We start from the raw sequence: 1440 nt of genomic DNA, 5'->3' as shown, positions 1-1440 counted from the left end.
AGTTAGTTTGGTCAGGCCCTCTTGCCTCATATCCGGCTGGGTATGATTCAGCACATCTGTTGTAAACAAGTTACTTAAGAATAGAGTTAGAGTGCATGTGTGCCCATGTACCCCTTGGCTCGTTGCCACTATTGCGTACTTTCAGTATGGAAAGCAGCGGCTCTGAACCGCTGGTGCCAGAGCTCACATCAGAATAAAGCATGAATTATCAGCCGCCAGAATTTTTTTCAACTATGTCACATGACCTGCACAGGACAGGGCAGAGGTATCTGTAATCCAGCCCAACACGTCTATTTCTATTTTAACGAGGATTTTAAAAATCAGGAATAGATGTAGATTTTATCAAATGCCTTCTCGGTGTTCATTAAAATACCATTTTATTTCAAAATCTGACCCTGGTTTCTGGTATATATGACACACCTAATAAATGTTGAATGTAAATGAATACCTGGCCTCTCTCAATTCCTCTGTATCTAAGCCCTACTAACCTATGTCAAGGCCAAGTTCTGAAAACTCCCCTCTTCAGTGACCTGTACCAGTAGCCACACACCCAGGGCTCTGCACCACCAACAGTGAGTAACCTGGGACCACTGTCTTCTCTTGTTCTTTCTGCCCCATAGTTAGGTCCTCTCCTCATCTGCCACATGTACCTCAATTAATTATCCCCAATGAGGGTGGGGGTGGCGGAACCCTGTCTTAGTAATTCTTTGTATTATGATTGCTGAAGGGCATTAAATAAGAAGACATATATGCATGTGTCTGATACAAATGCATGCAAGTGGCTTTTTAAAAATAAATTTTAAATTTTAGAATAGTTTTTGATTTACAGAAAAGCATGACCCTTACGCCTCCCACCAGTTGTCTTATTGTGAACCCGCTTTTACCCTCCACCTCCACGCAGTCTTCACAGACATCCCTGGCCAAAGAGCTTCCATACTTGGCATGGCTAAACCATACTTGGCATGGGCGATCCCCTCCAGTCATGAGAAGGTTTTCCCGAACTCTCTTTGCGCAACATCCTCGTGCAACAGGAATAACCCGTCTCCAACCTCCGGGAGGACTCAAAGATGCCACCCCTCGAGCGGTCAGAGCAGTGCTGGACAAACGACCGGACGGAGCCATGGGCCGCCGTGCGCTCCCACCAACTCCGCATGCGACCCCGCAGCCCGAACCACCGCCAAGGACTAAGCCCCCCACGCAGCAGGCACCCCGGGGGCCCCAGGAGGGAGGTGGTGTGGGCGTGGTCCTGGCGGGGCCGGGAGGCGGGGTGGGCGTGGGCGTGGCCCTGACGAGGCCCGGAGGGGAGTGGGCGTGGGCGTGGCTCTGGCGAGGTTGCGAGGTGGAGTGGGCGTGGTCCTGGCGCGGCCGAGAGGCGGGGTGGGCGTGCCTGTGGGCGTGGCCTTGGCGCGGCGGCCCACGGCGGCGGCGGTTGCTGGCCCC

General features: G+C 52.3%; 1 protein-coding gene across 1 annotated transcript in view; it reads left to right on the top strand.

Annotated features, from left to right (window-relative positions):
* SCCPDH (saccharopine dehydrogenase (putative)) overlaps positions 1 to 1440 on the top strand; it is a 38758-nt gene that overhangs the window by 3876 nt on the left and 33442 nt on the right. Inside the window, exon 2 of the mRNA XM_008580822.1 lies at positions 1032 to 1267. Within this exon, the coding sequence (XP_008579044.1) occupies positions 1032 to 1267 (236 nt within the window). The remainder of the gene's footprint in view (positions 1 to 1031; positions 1268 to 1440) is intronic.

Source organism: Galeopterus variegatus, unplaced genomic scaffold (assembly GCF_000696425.1).
Source record: "Galeopterus variegatus unplaced genomic scaffold, G_variegatus-3.0.2 Scaffold2167, whole genome shotgun sequence".
Taxonomy (NCBI): domain Eukaryota; kingdom Metazoa; phylum Chordata; class Mammalia; order Dermoptera; family Cynocephalidae; genus Galeopterus; species Galeopterus variegatus.
This window is presented reverse-complemented; position numbering and strand designations above follow the sequence as displayed.